The following is a 19932-nucleotide window of genomic DNA, read 5'->3' on the forward strand; positions in this document are numbered from 1 at the left end:
GGGGAGGGTGAAGAAAAAGTGAACGCTGCCTTGGGGAAGCAGCAACATTTTCTTCTGCTCGTGGGGCCCCTCCAGCAGCCGGACGCTTCATGGCTTCTCCCAGGTTAGAAACCTACTGCTGCCCAAACCGGGATGCAGCTACACAGCTAGTGATGAACTTCCAGCCTGAGGTCTTCTGTGGAGTTTGCATTGGCAGCGCCTCGGTCAGTCTGCTACTGACCATCCTGCAGCTCCTGCCAAAGAAAGGACAGAGCCTGCGGAAGATGCCCAAAGCCTCCTCCTCTTCCACCATCCTTCTCCTTATCTCCATTTGTGACATCCTTGGTGGCTTAGGTAAGCGCCAGCTTGATGTCCCTCACCCTTGCTGTAGCAGGCTCTTGTTGCTCTTCATAGCCAAATGAAGCTGGTGAATGGACAACAGAGATTTCTGAGGGAAATATGCTGATTGTATTCACAGGAAGATTTGGGCTAAGTGAAATCAGAAAATGGTGGGCCTCTGGGGGAGGAAGGTCTTGTTTAATAGTTATATTTTAGAAGTAAAAGCTCTTGACAAATCTACACCAAAATCTCCGCTTTAAAACAAACTAAAATCCAGAACAGTGACTGGTTCTCAGAGTAAGGCATAAAAGTGGAGGCAAGGCAGCACATTTAAAACTAACACAGACATCAAACACTTAGCCGAGTTGGGCTTAGTAGTCCTTAGGACTACATTTGAAACACGCTTCCTATATGTCTTTAAATCCTCTCAGACCAAGTTTGCTGGCTTGTTCATGTGCCAGCCACTTCTCTGGGCACATCACATCGACAGCAAACAAGTTTGAATTGCAGCTGTACACAGATCATGCTGGACACAGGCTTTTGAAATGCGAGCGAAGCTCCCTTATCAAGGACAAGCTGCTGCCTGGGCCCTGGCCGATAGGCTGGAGGAATAAAACAACAGAGAATAAAACAAAACTCATGAGTCAAAATGAAACTAATGTGTCTAAATCTGTCCCGTCAGTCTATAGCATTTACTGCCAAATCAGGTATAAATTACCATGACACATGCTATGAAAATACAGGATGAGTTTGTTTCTACAATAACATTTTTCCTTCACATTAGATAACAGAAGTAGTGCCGTTTTGGAAGTCTCCCTCGCTGCCTGGGGGGGAGTAGGATTTCAGGTCTTTTCCCCTTTCATACCTAGCCAGGTTCTTTCACAGTACATAATAAGTACCAATATTAAAGAGAATGATAGCGGGGGAAATAAAGGAAAAGAGCTATGGAAAAAACGTGTGTGTATTCACCTGGAAAAGGTCCTTTCAGTCAGATGAGGCCAGCAATAGCTAAAGTTATTTTTCTCCCTTTCACTGGCAAACCCAAACTATTTATCCATCATTGTCTTTGAATTAGACTCGCTTTGGTGGGTGGGAAACCATTCTCTCTTGTTGGGAAACCTGGTGGGTTTGTTCTGCTGTATGTTGGTGCTTTAATGCCTATTTCAAGCAAACCCAGAAAATCTCACTAACAAGCTGGAAGTTCATTTTAAAAAAAAAGGGTATTGTTCTCACCTAATTCTGAAGCTCTGCTTTGTTCAGTCTTGTGACAGGGAGGAAAAGAGCTGCTTGTAAAAATGAAGACAGCGAAAAGTGGGAAATAACTTTTTTCTGCAATGAGGGATTATAGAGAAATGAACATTAGCATATGAATATATGCTGGTAAAATTGTAAATAGTTAGTTACTGGTTTATGTCAATCTGTTAAATGCTACCCAATTTATTTTAGGGAAGTGCATGACAGTATCTGTAAGTGAGTGAGATTTTAATCTACATAACATTTCAAGTCCCAGCAGCTTCAGACTCTTGGGGCTACTTTCCCTGAGCCATTACGCTGATTTCTAAATAGCGCAGTTGTTCCTGCTGTGCTCCTCTGCAGCCGTAGCCTTCCTGTGGACGCACAAAATCTGGGCTGCGATGTGAAATATGTGGCTGGGGAGAAGCATGTGACTCAAATCACGCCGGCAGATTCAAAGCATTAATACATTTTTTTTCTTTAGGTATGATCTTCAGGTCAAGTGTATGGCTAGGCTTCCCAGGCTTCATAGCTAACATTTCTGTGGTGAACGGGACCAACGTGTGGCCCTCTGCTTTCTGCGTGGGGAGCGCGGTAGGTTCAGAGATCGTCTCCCCTTCCTCCCGCTGCCGGCTGACAGTCCCTCTGCGAGGGGCGTCTGAAAGGCAAACCACTGTGTCCGAAAGGAAATTCGGCTGTGAGTCAGAGCGCGGATATGATGGTTTCAGCTTCTGCCACACCCCTGCAAGTGCATACATGCCTCCCTCTGAAAGCCTGGGTCGGGGCGGGCAGGGTGCTAGGTGCCGCACGGGGCATGTGAGAACGCGGGGCAGCGCGGGCCAGGCTGGTCCCAAGCCTTTTGTAGTACCCGCTCGTCACAGGACTGCTGGGATAGCGGAGGGCACGCCTGTACCGAGGTCAGGGATATGGAGGCACAAGGGCATAGACATTCCCGAATGGGCTGTGAAACCTCCGGTTTGGTTTGTGCTGGCACAGCATCGCTAATGCCGCGGCGGCTCCGTCGCACCCGCAGCGCGAGGGTATCTGCCCACCTTCTCCAGCAGAAGTTACAGCCTGCGCAGCGGCAGTGGGCGCCAACGGAAAACAGCAACTCGGGTAGCTGAAATTAGCCTTTGCGGCCTGACAGTGTGTGTTTTAGACACAGCGGGACTACAGGATAAATATACCCAAAGACGCAAAGCTGCTGGCAGAAGGTCTGTCCCTGCCATGTAGGATTACAGCTCAGATTGCTGCTTATATGGCCATTCAATGACCACATCTGGCCAAGTCTAATTAAGTATCTTCTAGATTAAAATGCAAGAATAAGAAAATGTAAATGCATTCCAAAAGCGCACGTTAAAACTCAGTTTCAAATATTACAATCACAGTACTGTCTGAGACACATAATTTGAGTTTACTGTGCAAGAAAAAAGGCCATGTTTTTTACCAAAACATGGTGAATGACAAATAAGACAGAGAAATCATCACTTTACCCAAATTCAGTAGGAACATGCAATGAATTCATGCATGAGCAATAACAGTATTAGCTTTACAGTTCAAAGTTTACAATATAGAAGAGGATATGCTGCATGTAAATAAAATTATTCAGCTCCAGTAGTTTTTAAATAAAACAGTATGTGCCATATTGAACTTACTGTACCTTATATGCCTATATAATGACAATTTCAGACATGAGTGTTGTGCCATAGAAGCAAATATCAGCTGTACGCATCTATCAATTCTCAATTCTGTCCTACATGTTTAAGTTTTGCTTGTTAGATGCAAATGTTGGGTTTTTTTTCTTTGAGGAAGAGGATACGAGCAACATCAACATCTAGTAGCAAGAACATCCTACTCAAAACCCACATTTCCCTATGTCTTAAATTTCCCTTCTGGCCCTTAACACAAAAAAATAGTGTTTTTAAACAGTGACAAAGATACGATATGCAGACTGTTTGGTTTTCATTTGGATCTCAGGTTAGGTGGTGAGCAGCATAGCGGTCTACCACAATTTTTATTTTCCCTTTCTTGGGCTCCAGCAAAGTGCTGTAATTTGAGTCACTTGCTAAATTTAGATTTAATTATATTGGAATGAAAAATAACCCTCCTTCCACTCACTTCCCCTAACATATTCTTGTGTGAGTTAATAAAATGTTTCTGATTCTATTTTATTTTTCTTTTAGTACTATTGTTTTATTTCACTCAACCACAAGCCAATACAAACTCCAAATAGTGAGGCCTTTAGGCATCTCCTTTGAATAACACCCTCTGGTCTGCAGACGTGTACCCTCTCAAGCACTGTAGCAAGATGTGTAATTTTGCTAAAAAGTGAGATAGCATGTGAAGAGTTTGGTTTTAAGTGCATCTGATTTATATTATTTTTGGACACAGTCTTGTCTATGTTGGATTTTTTGGGTGGGAAGACCCCACAGTTTATTTTTGCATGTGTGTGTTTATGTATAGTAAATTGTGCATTTTTCAACTGCAGCAAATATGTAAAAATGCCGATGAAGTCACATGCTGAGTGCTATGGGCAAAGTGCATTAGAAGGAAGACTGGAATTTTATTTTCTGGCTCCTGTGCACTAGGAAAATGTCATGGTGTTTGAATTAAACACTGAATAATTCGTGCCCCAAATGACTAGAGGCAGGGTCTACACCCATGGTGAAAGGAAATATTTCCCAGCTTGATTTGCCTTTTGGAGGAGGGAATGGTAGATCTCTATTCACTGATGTTTGGCTCAGTAACAAGTATGTTGGTTTCCAGCTGTAAAATGATGGTACTATGGAGCTGTGATAAAGGATATTCAGATACGAACTGAAAGAGGGCTCAGAGGGAAGGTAATCTGAATATTAAAATAGTTCAAGACTATTACAAAGAGCCAGCTCCTATGGGGAAGAAATCTGGAATTTATAAATAGCAGCAAAGAAAGGCCACATCTTATATAGGCTCATGGGAAAAATGCATAGTGTCAGTTCATGAACACTGTGGAATTTAACTTGACTTGAACCTGTTTCCTTTGGATTTTTATTGAAGAAAGCAGTCAGGAAGTTCAGTATAGATAATTTTTCCAGAGGGTGAGTGATATTTTTGTTAATGACATTTTTTTCTTAATAATCATTCCCTGAATCTGGTTCTTGTGCATGGAGAAAATGCCTGTCACACGCAGAAGCCGCGATGCATAGGCACACTATGGTGATGACTGGCCTCAGTTACATTTTCATGCTTCAGCTACTGAGAAACTACTAAAATTTTAACCTAAAATTAAAACATCCTCACTATAAATTTCTTTGGGCTTCCCTCACATTGAGGGTTAGGACTGGAGAGGTAAATAACAGGTTTTCTAAAGAACAGAATAAGCTGTGAAAGCAAATGCCGTTCAATTTACCTATGACTTGATGTGTTGGCTACAGCAATGCTGTTCCTGTGATTTTGAGTAAGATTTCATACTTCATAATCTCAGCTGGAAAATACACACATTTCAAGAAGAAATCACTAGGCTAAAGGTTTGAGTCCCTCCCCTGTCCCCAGGGGTACTTGAGAAGCAGCTGTGACATTTGGCATTTTTTTCCCTGCAGATGTGGATCCAGCTGTTATATAGCGCTGGCTTCTGGTGGTTGTTTTGCTATGCCGTTGATTCTTACTTGGTGGTAAGAAGATCAGCTGGACTGAGGTACCAGATTTAAAGCTCTGAATTTGTTATTTTCCTTCCAACAGTGTATGTCCATGTTTGTCTACAGCTATCTAAGTGTATAAGTGAGGTTTGTACAAACACCTGATGTTCATACAGTTACCAGGTAGTGATATGGATGAGTGGTGTGCTAAGTGCTTAAATTGCCAGGGCAATGCTCAGATATTGATTTGTTTATGTCCAACTGAAATTTAAATGCAACTGAACTAATTTAACCTTTGGAAAAATAGGGAGTAGATTGGGCTTTATAACCTTTATTGCGGCAAGATAACTATTTTTGTCCCTACTCGGTACCTGAAATTGATTCTTGCAGCAAAAAAAGTGTTATCCGGAAAATAACAAAATGGGAGGGGGGAAAGTGCTGAATTTCATATAGTTCATTCTCCAGGTTTTTTTCTCAGTATTTCTATTTTATCTGCTTCTCAGTGTTGTCATTATTATGCTTCTGATCACATTTTTAAATTTTTTAAGAAGAATGATATGTATTTACTATACATTTTTCTGCAATGCCTGTAACGTAAGAACCTAAACCCTTTGGAAAGTACAATGCTTTAATGCCAGATGGAAAATATAAGGTATTTCTAAGTTGGTTGTTAGAAGGGCAAAAGGACTGTCAGTTGCTACTGCTAAGCATGGAATTATGTGAGACAACATCTCAGATGATACGGAACAGTCAGATACTGGAGGCATGGTGTGTCTGGCAGATGTTATCAAAATAGGGATTTTTGAGTTAACTTCAGCCTGTGGAGGATAAACCTGATTTTGTGAAGTCCCATCGTTCTAGTCTGAAACAGTGGGGACCTACCTCCTTCTGCCATCCCTGTTAACCAAAAATAATCACGTATATTTGGGCTTGATTCTAAGATCAGAGTAAACAACAGAAGACTTTCTACACACACAGATCTGAATGTCCCTAAGATGGGAGCAGCATCCAACTCTGAAAGTTAAACATAATTCTCTGCAAATTACAGAAGGGTGGTTTATTTGGCTGTTTGGCACCATTCTTAAGTTTTAAGCCCCTAATTCGCTCTCTGCAGGAGAAACAAAGGATGCAGGGGTTCCTTCTGGAGATTTGGGGGCAAGGGAAAGGCTTTCTACCCTACAGGTTGGAGGACACAGGACTTCTGTGTGCAAGCCTGAACAGCCGCTTTGGCTCATCCTTTTTCTGAGGGCCCCCCCCGGCTCCGCCCCACCTGCTTTCCTTAGTTTAATGTACTGCCAGTGTCGTTCTGCACCATTTCGTATCTGTAAAGCTCTGTTTCAGTGAGGGCCCTATTTTTATGTTGCAATGTGGAAAGTGGGAGGTTTGGTATCTTTAGTTACGCCTGTCCCGTTTGGTGCCTGCAGTACGATTGTGCTGTACCACATGATGACGTGGGGCCTCGCGGTGATGCTCTGCGTGGAGGGAATTGCACTGCTTTACTACCCTTCTCTCTCCAGGTAAGCAGGGCTCCGGGAACAGGCTGCGAAATCATAGGGCTCTCTGGTCATTTGTGCGTCTTTCGGTCAGCTTTAGAGCCAGACGTCCAAATGTTGGGCTTTTTTAATCTTTGACGAGCATGCCCCACTGAGTATTCTAGAAATACCTGCCTGGGTTTCAGGGGGGCCCTGAAGAAATATGCCAGGCAATACAGGCACTTGGGCATGCCGCAGGGCTGTGATACAGCTTCTGCTATGAGCCACTGTTCTCCCACTCCTGGTTTTAGCTTTGTATTTGTTCCTTTAAATTTGAGAAAAATGCACAGATAGTGCATGTTAAAAATCAGCTGTCCCCCCATGTGAACTGGCAGTGAAGGTCTGTGAATTAAAAGTTTAGCATGTTTGCCTCATTCTTTTTATTTTTTAAGTTAAAGGTGACATAGATAGAAAAACAGGAACTGTCAGCTGTGGAAAAAAAGTGCATAAGCTGTTAATGATTTCTTCTCAGCTGTGAAAATGGCTTGGAGCATGCAATCCCACATTACATCACAACCTATGTCCCACTCCTGCTAGTGCTGGTGGTCAACCCAATCCTGTTTAGGAGGACAGTATCGGCAGGTATGTTCCTAATGGCCAGCATCAATCAGTATGTGCTATTTAGCAACATAACAATACTGTAAAAAGTCATACCTGTGTATTTAGTGACGTGGGATAGCTCCTCATTAAATCATAAGGATGCAGCAAAGGATAGGAGGGAGTTGCCTATTGAAATGAAGATACCATCTTGATGGGAAATTTGCCCTAGAGGCACACTCTGATGACATACTCGAGCTATGCTGTTATAAATCTCTATTGCAGATTGGCAAAGGTGTTTCTATGTTCCTAAATTACTCTTGATTTAAAGTATTTGAGGAAGTGTATAGAGGATGCTTAACTCTACTGTAGTACTGGTACCAACCTGGACTCTGGAATGTAATTTATTCTGGTTTAAAGATAACGTTGGTGAGATCTGATAGTTGATTTAACTTCTTGGCAGCCCTGGAGCTAAATAAATAATAAAATATGATCAGAATTTTGTCAGTCCTGATTCTGAGATTATGAAACAAATGTGAACTGTACACAACTCAGATGGGATCATGAAGTTCCCACTTAATTCATTATCCAGTGCTTTAAAGAAATGAGACTGAAAAAAAGCCACAGATTCAATGCATTCTTTGCATGTAATATGACCAGTGCTGGATGTTCACAGTACCTGAATTCAGACTTACCATCTACACACTGAATATATAAAAACAGCAACAGAAGATCTTGTATTCTCACTTCAGTCTTCACCCCATCCATCCTGCATCCCTCAGTAATACACATTTTCAAAGGAACAGTTGTTCCTTTAAAAAGTTGTTCCTGTAAAAAATTGCTCTTTTTATGGGAAAATACACATTGAGTATATTTGTGTTTGTGGATATGTATATTCCTTGTGATATCTGCACAGCATGTGGCATACCTGTCTATTTTTGCTGACATTACACCTTCAAGTTTTAGAGGTGTAGCCAATGCTGTATCGATTGCACAATGAAATATAACATGCGTAATAGGATAGAATGTATTCTATTTTAGTCTAAGCATCACATAATAAATATGTCATTATATCACACATTATACAGATGTTGTAAGCACTACCTTTTATGATAAAAGAAAAGTATGTTACCCATACTATTTTCTATTTTCAGTGGGATTGAAAGAAGAAAAACCAGCTGGTGGGTTATCACTCATTTTAGGAATCCATAATGGATGTACTTCTTTTCCTTTGGTATTAGGCTAGTAGTGAAATGACACGGTCAAACTTCACAGTCTCTACAAATACTTAACTTTTTTGTTATGTGAGATTCCTTGGTGATGGTCCTTCCAGCTTCTGAACTGCTGCTGGAGACAAATCCATCCGTTCCTCTCTTCCCTCTTTACAGACATCTATCTTCTGGATCCTTATGCCTATAACTAACAAGATACATGTATATTAATGAATATAATTGTATACTTTGCAGTTGCCTCCTTACTGAAAGGGAGGCAAGGGATTTACACAGAGAATGAAAGACGTCTGGGGACAGAGATCCAGATCCGCTTCTTCAAAATTATGCTGGTATTCGTTATTTGGTAAGAGGTGCATTATTTTGTTTTAAACTGCCTTTTTCCCAGCTGGAGAGGGTCAGGGACAAGAACAGAGTCTGATGGGTTGCCTCATTTGTTTGTCTTTATGCTTGGAAGGGAAGGTGTCTAAGGAAGGAGTAGTTCTAAACTAGTTCATGGAGTAGCTGAATCACTCCTGTAGCATCACGAGGCTGCAAGGAAATGATAAAAATGTTTAACCAACAGGAAGACAACAACCCCAAGAAACAATAGCCAAAAAAAAAAAAAAAAAACGTTGGGCATAGACTAAAGCTGTCTGGAGCAGCAGCTCCCCAGCACTGTGGGCTGATAGACGGCTTTCTGTAATCAAGATTTCTCAGAGTCTCTTGTCACCAAACACATCGCTGAAAACTGACACTAAATATGCTTCTAAGACTGCCTTTATGGCCCTGACTATGACTGTATAACGCAGCCACCTCTGTGGTCTGCAGATCCCAAGTGTGTGAAAAAAGCATGGATATCGACTGGAAATACAGGGTTATATGCCAGAAAAGAAATCTCCATATGATTAGGTGTGAAATTTCTGATCATTTAATCTTTGTTTTAATATCCCATCTTCTTCCATGAAAATAGTATTTTGGGGTAGGACAGGAAAGAGAGAGGGAGGAGAGGAGGGAGGGAACAAAGGGAGTGGGGAAGGAGGGAGGGTACACACCTCATCCCCAAATTCTTGTGCCTCAGCTCCAGCAGCACCATCCAGTGGAGTGGTGACTGGAACCAGAGGTACTGGATGCACACAGCAAAAGTGAGCTGAAGTAGGGCCTGCTTTTGGAGGAAACAGTTTTTACTGCAATCTCACAATTATCACGCAGCAATAAAGGCACCAGAAGGGGTGGTGATCCCCTCTGCGAGGGTCTGTGCAGTGACCTAGCACTGCTGTGAAGTGTTTAGTACCTACATGGGTAACACAAGTGACAGGGGGAGGAAGGAAACGGTCCTGGAGTAGTGAAATGACTTGGACAAACTTCACGGTCTCTACAAATACTTAACTTTTTTGTTTGCAGGTACATTAATGCATGTTGCATTGCTTTAAAAGTCTGAGCAGGGAGAAAGACTGCCTTTTTATCTTCTCCTGGCTGCTGTATACTGGAGCGCTCTGGAAGGAAATGATTGTCTTTTCTTGGGGAATAACAGAGTCCGCTTGGCTCGGGAGAGAGGTTTCTAGTGCGAAGGGTGGGGTAGCCAGTGGGAGTCGGGCAGAGAGAGAGCAGTGAACAAACCTGCAGCGTGGCTTCCTGGAAACTGTTAAAATAATAGGGAGCAGAGATTTAGCCAGGCTTCCAGGGGTGTGGAAAGAGTGAGCCTTATTCTGGAGCCCAGAGGCACCACAGAAGTGTGTTGCAACCTAAGGAATGGTGGCCAGCTTGCTGGTCCGGGAGCAAGCATGAAAGGACGGACCAATTCCCCAAGGACACAGTGGGGACATTTGTTTATTGCCATTCTGTCTCATTCTGGGCTTTCCTATTAAAAAAAGAATCACGACTCTAGTTTTTGATTTTGTTCTCCTGATAAAACATAGGCTTTAGAGCGTAGAAACTCTCTCAAAGGTTACTGTAGGGAAAGACTGAGGCAGTCCCATCCGAGAAGCTTAGGGAAGACGCCCTTCCATCCCAGAGGTCAAATATGAGGTGAGTTAGTCAAAGACAGCAGGTTAGGGCAACATGGGGTGGAAGAGATGCCTGCAGATTTGGGAAGGGAGAGCAGGAGGTTTACACTGTGATAACTGCAGGAAGGGCAGGTGTAAACCCCTTCAGTAAGTATGACACGGACGGCTGATAGTTTCCTTTCTGACACGGCAGTAGAACTATAAAGAAATGCTGCTCTGACTGTTTAGGAGTCGTAAGAAGTTACAGCCATTTACAGCTGTAACAGCTTTATTTAGTGTAGAATAACCTCAGCTTCTTTCACAGGATGAGGTTTGATTTTGCTTATCCTTCTTTAGAAACAGAAATTACCTTTATTCCAAAAAGTTGATGGCATTTCCAAGGATATTAAAGTCAACTTTGGTTCTGTTTTGTAGGGGTTTTATGTACATTTTGAAAGTCTGCTGTAATCTAACCCTGAAATTTTAACTTCAGCTAGAGTTTCTGCAGCCTTTTACAATATCCAAGCATATATTTAGTTTCCTTATCTGTGACCACTATCGTTTTAAGACACAATGTTGTGGTTTAACCCAGGAGACAGCTAAACACCACACAGCCATTCACTCACTCTTCCCCTCCCCAGTGGGATGGGGGAGAGAACTGGAAAAAAAAAAGTAAAATTCATGGGTTGAGATAAAGAGAGTTTAATAGGACAGAAAAGGAAGGGGAAAAAAAGAAATAATAATAATATACAAAATAAGTGATGCACAATGCAATTGCTCACTGCCTGCTGACTGATATCCAGCCAGTCCCCAAGCAGTAATTGCTGTCCCCCAGCCAACCCCCCCCCCCCCCCCCCAGTTTCTATACTGAGCATGACGTCATATGGTATGGAATAGCCCTTTGGTCAGTTTGGATCAACTACCTTGGCTGTGCCCCCTCCCAGCTTCTTGTGCACCTGGCAGAGCATGGGAAGCTGAAAAGTCCTTGACTAGAGAGTAAGCACTATTTAGCAACAACTGAAACATCAGTGTGTTATCAGCATTATTCTCCTACTAAATCCAAAACACAGCACTATGCCAGCTACTAGGAAGAAAATTAACTCTGTCCCAGCTGAAACCAGGCCACACAAGCAAAAGAAGTCACCATTCAGGATGTTCTCGTTAAGAATCACAGTTGTTTATCATCTCAATTTTATCCTGCAATTTACTGTTCTGCAGCAAGCTCAAATGATCAGGTTCTTGTTTGTTTGTTTGTTATATTGATTTCTTTGTTTAGGCCTGGTCTAGCAGGTAAGTGTCTGGTTTTTGATCTCAGAAACCTACTGGTCCCTTCAGATTGAGACTTAACATTAAAAAAATCTCACTCTCCTTATTAGTGATCCTAATTTCTATAATATGAAAGTAAAGCATATTTTACATAGACATACACATATATGTGAAACTGTCTTGTTCTTTTCCTCTTTATTCCTGCAATAGCTGGTCATCCAATATCATCAACGAGAGCCTTTTGTTCTACCTCGAAATGCAGCCAGACATCAATGAAATGCTCCTGAAAAACATCAGAAGTGCTGCACTGATCACATGGATTATAATGGTAGTTCAGCCACAAATTGCTTAGTCTTAGAAATTACTTTTATAAGACTGGTGTAGTGGGTGGTTTATGATTTGGGGGGATATAAACACTCTGAAACTCAAGGAAGAAAAGCAGAAAGTAAGGGAGAGGAAGGAGCGGTTACTGGGAGTGCTTTTCACATATAAACTTTGCCAAAAACGTACCAAAGGCCAACTTTTTCTCCCGTTTACTGGAGTATGCATTCTCTCTGTGAGTGATTGCTACCCATTTTAAGATCCAGAACAGACCACTACACTGATTTCTAGTCTAACCTTGCTAAGCTCTGCCGTAATGCAAGCTAAAAAGTTTTAGCTCACGATTCCTGAAGGTTCCCCAATAAAATGGACATTTTCTGGTAATTCCTTGTTTGTAACTAGGGTTTTCTTTATTATAAAGAATAACTGCATCTTGTATCATGACATTTGGGTAATTATTTGGGGACAAATACATGAAAAATCTTGAAAGTAATGCACCAAAAAATAGCTGCAAGATGCTGGCCTCTTACTGTACCTTACCCTCTTTTCTCCTATTGGAATATTTGACAAGCGATATTTCAGAGGTGACATTGAAGGTTCCTTTTCCAAGAGAGGTTATTCTGGAGCTGTTAAGTACCAGTAAGGCCTGAGCACGCTTTGTCCAGTTAAGCCCTTGAGCTGTTTTGTATTGAAGGGTTAAGCGATGCAACTGATTTGATACCACTTCCTCCTCTGACAAGGAGTGAACACATTCATGTGACAGGGACCTTGCTCCTGCTCACCTGCAGAGCAAGAGGTCAGGTCTGGGAACTCAGTTATTTTTTAAATTGGCTGTAAAAATAATTTGCTCTTTTCTCATCAGAAAAATGGAAACAGCTAAAGCCATTTACTTGCCAAGCATCCCATGGCACTGGGAACAGAGACAATTTTTTTGGAAATCACTTGGGATTTTCTTTTTTAAGTGTCTCTCCCCATTTTTCCATCCTGCTTTGATGGACATTTGCGCTGGCTCAGGAATCTGCAACAATTCCAGACAGATCAATTGCTGCTATTTTAAAGAAACTTGACTCTGTGTGTGCACTAGTGTCTCTCATATATTTGGCTTGGCTTCTAGTGAAAAATGTAATATTTGCTTTTGTGAATAAAAAAGTCTGGAGCTTGTGGGAACTGTTAAAAACACACCAGGGGATTGACCAGCTAAAACTCATGCTGGAAAACCATGCTGTGCTTACTGTTCACTAGGATATTGGATATTGGATATATTCCTCAGCATATTGGAACAACAGGTTGTGGTATTTCACTCCGACCTGTTTGTGTCTGCAATGGGAACAACATACGCTTTTATTTGCATGCAGATTGCATCTTTTAAAGACAGCAGTTGTTCAGTGAAAGGGAAGTTGTTAATGCATGCAAAGTGTTTTGCTGGAGTTCAAAATGAAGCCTTGCTGGTGTGACTCCTGTTGCACTTCTCTTTCCTAGGGGGTTCTTAATCCGATGCAAGGCTTCCTCTTCACATTAGCTTTCTATGGCTGGACGGGATGGAGAGTGGACCTGAAATGGCGAAAGAGCGAAATACCCTGGGAATCAATGTCCTCATCAACGGTGGGTGAAAATGCCTATCCCTCACCAGTGAACTACCAAAGCAACATCCATGATTCGAAGAAGATCTCGACAACTGCCAGCCAGCAAACGGATGAGGCTATAAGCATGTTGTCTGAAGGTAACACTAGTGGTGATGACAGGTTAACCAGTAGCTCTCCCATCTACCAGGGCTGGTAGTTTGTAGGTGCAGAGCTGCATCCCACTTCTCAAGTTGTCAAGACTCATAAAACCACGTCACTGTGTGAACTGTTGCGTGCTCTGGAATTAGGTTTGTGCCCAGTAGCTTGATGGCATTTCCTATAATGTGTGTGTTTGTGTGAGAGAAAGCATGTGAAATGGAGAGAAATGATGGTTTATGTCTTCATTTACCTTATGGGAGATGTGTTAAAAGGTATAAAAGCCTGATGATTTTTCGGCAGGAGGATATCTCTGCAAAGAGGATATCTCTGCAAAGATGCATGTTACTTATGATTCATTTTCATCCTTTTTGTTTTAATCTCTCTTGTAACCTCCATATGGTAGAAGAGTCTTTTGTTTAAATAAATGGACTATTAATATGCTGGGTTTTTAAATGTGTTGCCTTGCTCGCCTTGCTCAGCATAGAATTCCTCACCCAGAATTACAGCTCTAGGATTTCTGAGACACCATTTTCATCCTTGACATTCTGGTAAAACATTAGTGACAGCAAACTTTGACAGAAGCACAAATATTCCCTGTTTGTGTAGAATCTCACTGATGTAGTCTTCTTTTAGCTTGTTTATATGAATTTTCAGTTTGGTTTTATCTAGGGAGCTGAAAGGCTTTTTTAAAATAATCAAGCCCAGTCTAGGCTCTATAAACACTTCAGAATAATGGTTCCAGTTCACTCCTCGTTCAAGCAAAAATTACCCTTCCAACTATTTTTTAGTATGGATTCAGTTTGATCCTTCTATCCCCTTATCTAACAGGATTATGACTGTTAGGGGCAGGTGCATTAAGAGATAACATTTGCAAAAAACACCTAGATCATCTGAGTGCTCGTCAAAAACCAGAATAAGGAGAATCAATAGTCCTTTCTCTAAGGTGTGCTCTATTTTATGTCTTGATCTGCTGAACGAAGAGATATTAAATCCATGCTCCTTATCTTCTCAGATACATGCCTCTTCTGGTGCAGTGCCCTAAGTACCAATATGCAAACTATTCCCCACACTGGTTGAAAGTTAAGAAAAAATGATGGTCGTGTCTACCCCAGGCATTTAACCTCATATCAAAAGTAGAAGTAGCATGATTTAAAGTCTGCTTGTGCTGGAAGCTCTTTCCAATACAGTTTGACCGACGGCACAGGGGGAACCCCTTGACCCCAGGTAACCTCCCTCCCTTCCTTCAGCATATGGCCAGGGCCGGGCACAAACAAAACCTATTTTTTAAATCCTGTTCACATCCACTTTGGCTGAACTTCATTGGCTGTCCACACCTTTCTTTTCCAATCCAGTTCAGTCCCAGCTACTGTAAAAAAAAAAAAAAAAAAAAAATTACCGACGGCTGAAAGGTTAGTGCAATAATAATAACATGAAGCTGAAGCTGCTGTGTTACTTGGGGGTGTCCCAGGATGGTTAGAGAAGGAGGCTTAGCAGAAACTATACAGAAAAATATTGATTTGCTATTTTAAATAAAATGCCTTCTTGAACAAATCATTTGATACAAAGCCGCTAAACAATGATCCGATAATTATTTGGGCAGATCGTTACAGAGCTGTGGTTGGTTTGTAGCAAATCTCTTGCATTGTGCCCTGTAGAAACCTTTGTGGTTTGATGGTTTTATATTGCTGTTCTAGTTGTCAGAAATACTGGCAGATCACCACATCCTTTCTCTTCATCACAGTCATTTCTTTCCTAGCCAAGTATGAAGAGAAAGCACAGAGACTTGGGAGCAGATTATATTGATCCTTATGAAACAGAGACCACATTTTCAGTGCAATACTCATCACAGGAGGGTTCAAAAGAGCAGGAAAAAGGCAGAGGTGGAAATGTTGGTAAACCTTTTTGGATGCTAGGGTGTGGGCCAAGCTACAAAACCCTAAAACCAAATAAACAGCTTCTGGCTTCACAGGAATAATCATGTGGCACGACAGCACTTGGGAGGTGACAGGCTGCAGCAAGAGGCCCTGTGAGAGGACTGAACAACAAATCCTTCCTTCCTTTCGCTACTGCAGGGCACTCGTGGGACAGGGCAGATGCGGTGCCCTGGCCCCCTGAGGCCGTGAGCAGCCCCTGAGCAGTGCTGGGTGGCTGCTGGTGCTGGAGCACCCCTGCACTGGGGCAGCCTCCTGCAAGGGCTGTGCTTTTATCCCCTTCTTCTCTTGTTCTTTCAAGGCTGTCCTTGGGATGTGTGTGGTGTGTCTCTGTATTGGGATGTCATTGTGAAAGATTGGGACTCATCTGAGAGCTTAAAGACAAGTAAGCTAATGCTGATGCACTGAGAATATGAAATGGGGCATAGCAGAGCAAACCAACAGCAGTTTTGAACTTCCAAAAGAAGAAGGCGTGAAGAGAGTTTCCTCACCTGCTGTTCCCAGCTTCTGGTCAATGTACATGAGACATTCCTCCATGGCTTAAAATGGGGCGATAATTGATTCTGCTCATGCATAACCATGACTGTATTTGATTTCACCCCACACGGACCTTGTTCTTGCCTCACCGTTCAACGATTCAAGCAAAGCATTGCCTTCTCCAAGTGTTGCAGGGTGTGCCCGTCTCTTCCCATCAGGAGCGTGCTTTTGAAGTGCATCCTCCGATTGCCCCCGCTGCCTGTGCTTGCTGCATACGCGTCATGGGGCAGCCTCAGGCTGCCGCAGCTGGCTTCATTTTGGGGGAAACTGAGTGTGTGCTGCAAGGGTCAGCGAGGGCATGCTATAGACACCGTGTCCTGGACAGTATAGCTGTAACACTGACCCAAACACCACCTTCTTAAATGTGCCGTCCACCCTCTCCCGATAGGAGCCTTGTGCTTATCAGCACATAGAAAAACGTCCTAATTTTCATTTGGACAATGATTTAGATCTGCACAGTCATCATAGTGAGTTCATTTCTGCATCCAGATTTCTAGCCTATGATGGTACAAAGGGTTGCTTCAAAAATGCTTATTTTTAGGAGTGTGCTGGCAGGCTGCTTCTGGTGAATGTGGAAAGTGCTCTTCTCTGGCCTGAATATTTGTTTTCTAAGCTGTATTTCAAACATGGCTTGGGTTAACAGGGAACAGATCTTGTCAATACTGAAGTCCATAGATGCAGTCAGAATCTATGGTCTTCATCTTACACTGTCTGTGGGGAGTTCTCTTCCACAGTCACACAGCTCTCTGGTTCATGAGCAGGAATGCAGCTGTTTCTCTGGAACAGCAAAGTGTGACTCAGAGAAGAATTAAACAGGGAATGAGAGCAGATACTGTCTAATAAAATACGTGATACTGTCTAATAAAATATGTGTAGCTAAAGTACTACGCTTTGAGAGTACAGCAATTGTCAGTTTTAGCTTACTATATTTTGGTATACCAGAGCACAACAAAGCCTTCCTGAATTTACTGAAGGGGGAAAAAAAAGGTAAATTTAAAAAAAAAAAAAAAAAAAGTTGAATCCATGCACTGAAATAAAATTGTTGTAGTGGAATCTCATAAAAAGGATATCTATGCATACAGGGCAGTGCAGTGAAATTGCCTCTATTTAACACCTTCCTCACCTCCCAGCCAGCTTGTCAAATCCAACCATACACAGTTAGTGTTCTCTGCATTCACCAAAAACTATTTTTAAGCCCTCAAAGATAAAATGTAAACTTCCAGGAAAAGCGTCCTCTCATATCCTGTAATACTTTCTTAAACACTCTTAGCTTCTCTGTTGGTGGAAGAGGACACATGGGACTGTATTTGACCTGCCAGTCTCATTCATTTAATTACTATTTTATTTGGCCAGATGTTCAGGCTAATTGCAAAGCTGAAATATGAGCACTAGTAAAATCTTAAACTACTCGAATAGGCAGACTTCTTGCATACCAAAGCGCTGCATTTATGAGGTCCACCATATGTATGAACACCAAAATCCTAACTACAACTCTCATTAAGCCCTTCCTCTGGTCTTGCAGACCAAATGCATGGAGAAGGCTAGAAAATGAAATGCTAAATGTGATTCCTTCCCTCCCCCCGCATCCCCCATATAACAGGACTTGACTTGTAATTCAGAAGTTGTCCTTATGTGCTCAGGATGAAAAGTTATCTAATCATCTTAAATTTTCTTAATTTTCATGGATTCCTCAAGTTTACAGTAATCCCAGATGGAAATCACTAAACCACATGGTAGCTAATGCAATCTTAAGACACGTCAGATGATGGCTGGGTCACTCATCCTTTAAGGAACAGGCATGCATCTGTGTGGACATTGAAGCTGGCAGCTGAAGAAGATGCAGTCTTACTGAGAGAAAAATAGGGAGCACAGTCAAATCCAGGGATGTATTTGAATCTCTTTTCCTGGGCGGTTTATATTCCCTAGGATATGCTGTGAGCTGTATGGAAAGTTGGTTCTCCCACCTCACCTCTCGAAGCAAATGAACGTTCGGAGAGCTAAACTCATTAGGGGATTTGTAGCCAGTTTTCAAAAGGCTGAGAAAATTCACTGAGTGATGGTAGCATTTGAGTTTACACCCAAAACAAAACCCCCAAACCAACTAACGCACTGTCTTCCACATAGCTAACAAGACCGGGTGTCTTTCTAGCTCTCTCCAGCTTCTGTGTGCTCACACTACACAAGATTGAAAGAGTCCTAGAAAAGAACTCAGCCCATCATACCTAGAAAGAGAACCACTGTAGCCATCCCTAGAGCTTTGACAGCCCCATGGTTTAGAGTGCGTTCCCAGCTAGCCCACCCTTGCCCCTGCTCAGTGTGTTTAAACGCGTGGTACAGCGAGGACCTGCTGGGCTGTGAACTTGCACGGCTCAGTCTAACAGAAAGGAGCGGCATGGGTGGGGATGTTTTTGTATGTGCTGTGTAATTGAAAGCCTTGAGAAGACATTTTGCTGTTCATGGCATCGCTAGAGTGCGGGTTGAAAGGCCGAAGGGATGGGTGACCTTGCTGGAACCCACTGCAGCCAATGGCACCGTGTGAATCGGGTCAAACGTGATATAATGGAAACACTGGTGAGACCCAAAGGTGTCATCCACACGTAGAAAAGCCCATGTTTCTAATTAATATAGAAACATTTATGTCTCAGAGGTTGAAAACTCAGCTCCAATTCTCAATTTGAGTGTCTTCCGGATTAGGGAGTTTTTAGAGCCCTGGAAATTAGTTCAGGCTTTTCTGTGTTTTGCAGGAGTGATTATTTTGTGAAGTGGTTAGCTGATAACAAAATGAAATAAATCTGATGGGCTCCTTCAACTTCTCATACATCATGTGTGTTTTCACAAGTTAGTATGGGTTAAGGCAGGTTCAGGCCAATTATATTTATTGGAGCATTTGTTAATATTATCACTTATAATGACAGAGAGTTGACTCTGATATGTTGTTAGCTGTATTTGCATCTGCAGGACTGTGTGGCTGAGCCTACATTTATCTCAATTTTTATTTCGAGTACCTTTGCAAACAGAGTGAGAGGAGAAAATGCAATAGAGTGTTAAAGAATTACTAGAAAAAGATATCTGTTAGTTATCTATATTACAGTAGGTTATTTCTGTGCCCAACCGACTATCATGCCCTTAGTTTTAGAAAAAACTATAACATGTCTGGGAAGTTGGACTAACACAAAACCAATCCATGGAGTCAGAGCTGGAGTTTGGCTGTGTACAAGCCAGAAGCTGCATGATGCAGTGAAAGCAGCATAAATGGGTAGATGTGGCACTTCGGGACATGGTTTAGTCTAGTCTACCCTTGATTGGTTTAGTGTGGACTTGGTGGTGTAGGTTAATGGTTGGACTGGATGATCTTAAAGGTCTTTTCCAACCTAAACGGTTCTATGATTCTATGATTCTATGACATGGGAATGCCAGCTTGTGTGGGTGTTCACGCCAAGCATGTTAATTGATGTTAACATGGAGGGAGGATAATGAGGGACAATTCCCAGCAGGGAGTTACTTGTGTAGGTTAAGGAAACAAATACTTCAGAGTGGAAGTGTCCTAACTTTCCCTTTCCTCACTCCAAAATGAATTAGCTTCTGGTGAAGGTGAAGTGAGCAATCCCGCTGAAATAAAACTATCCTATGATGTTGAGTGAGGGATATATTCTGGGCAATTTCCAGATAAGATTAGGATTTTGCAGACAGAAAGTCTCAGCCACAAGAAGCTGCCAGAGCCCCTCTAGT

The 19932-nt window shown here is 42.2% G+C and overlaps 1 protein-coding gene across 1 annotated transcript; it reads left to right on the forward strand.

The window, feature by feature from the left end:
* The first annotated feature begins 89 nt into the window (after window positions 1-89).
* GPR143 (G protein-coupled receptor 143) lies at window positions 90-13793 on the forward strand. Its single transcript, XM_075727562.1, has 8 exons — window positions 90-333; window positions 2036-2145; window positions 5130-5224; window positions 6590-6682; window positions 7170-7279; window positions 8701-8809; window positions 11904-12021; window positions 13494-13793. The coding sequence occupies exons 1-8, from the start codon at window positions 90-92 to the stop codon at window positions 13791-13793; spliced, it is 1179 nt and encodes a 392-aa protein (XP_075583677.1).
* The last annotated feature ends 6139 nt before the right edge of the window (window positions 13794-19932 follow it).

The sequence above is a fragment of the Pelecanus crispus genome, chromosome 1 (genome assembly GCF_030463565.1).
Source record: "Pelecanus crispus isolate bPelCri1 chromosome 1, bPelCri1.pri, whole genome shotgun sequence".
Classification (NCBI taxonomy): Eukaryota; Metazoa; Chordata; class Aves; order Pelecaniformes; family Pelecanidae; genus Pelecanus; species Pelecanus crispus.